The sequence below is a fragment of the Buceros rhinoceros genome, unplaced genomic scaffold (assembly GCF_000710305.1).
Source record: "Buceros rhinoceros silvestris isolate BGI_N320 unplaced genomic scaffold, ASM71030v1 scaffold22871, whole genome shotgun sequence".
NCBI lineage: Eukaryota > Metazoa > Chordata > Aves > Bucerotiformes > Bucerotidae > Buceros > Buceros rhinoceros.
The window spans coordinates 586-952 of NW_010393970.1; the positions used below are offsets into that span (position 1 = coordinate 586).

General features: G+C 63.2%; 1 protein-coding gene across 1 annotated transcript in view; it reads right to left on the reverse strand.

The window, feature by feature from the left end:
* The window catches only part of TJP3 (tight junction protein 3), a gene marked incomplete at its 3' end in the record, with an annotated part of 8,128 nt that overhangs the window by 580 nt on the left and 7,181 nt on the right, over positions 1–367 (reverse strand). Inside the window, 1 exon segment of the mRNA XM_010145089.1 lies at positions 213–308. Coding sequence (XP_010143391.1) covers positions 213–308 — 96 coding nt within the window.

Here is a 367-nt window from a genome sequence, read left to right on the forward strand (position 1 = left end):
TCCCTCAAGGGGAGGGGACATGTCTGGGGCCTGGCTGGTATCGTGATGGGTGGGAAGAGGGTGAATGAGTCCGGGAGGGTGCTGGGGTGTCGCAGGGAGTGGGCAGTGAGGCCGGATCAGGACAGGGCAGCAGGTAAAGAGCTCCCACAGCTCCTGGACGCTGAGGGTCTGGCTGCTGCATACCATTTCCCCCCGGCATGGAAGGCACTTACGGGCAATCTCAAACAGCTCAGGCAGCTCCGTGCTCAGCTTCTGCATGGCGATGTCTGCGATGGGGCCCAGGATCACCACCGGCCGCTTGAAGCTGGCTGTGGGGGCAAGACAGACCAGCTCAGAGATCCTGGGGGTGAGGGCAACGACCGGAGCA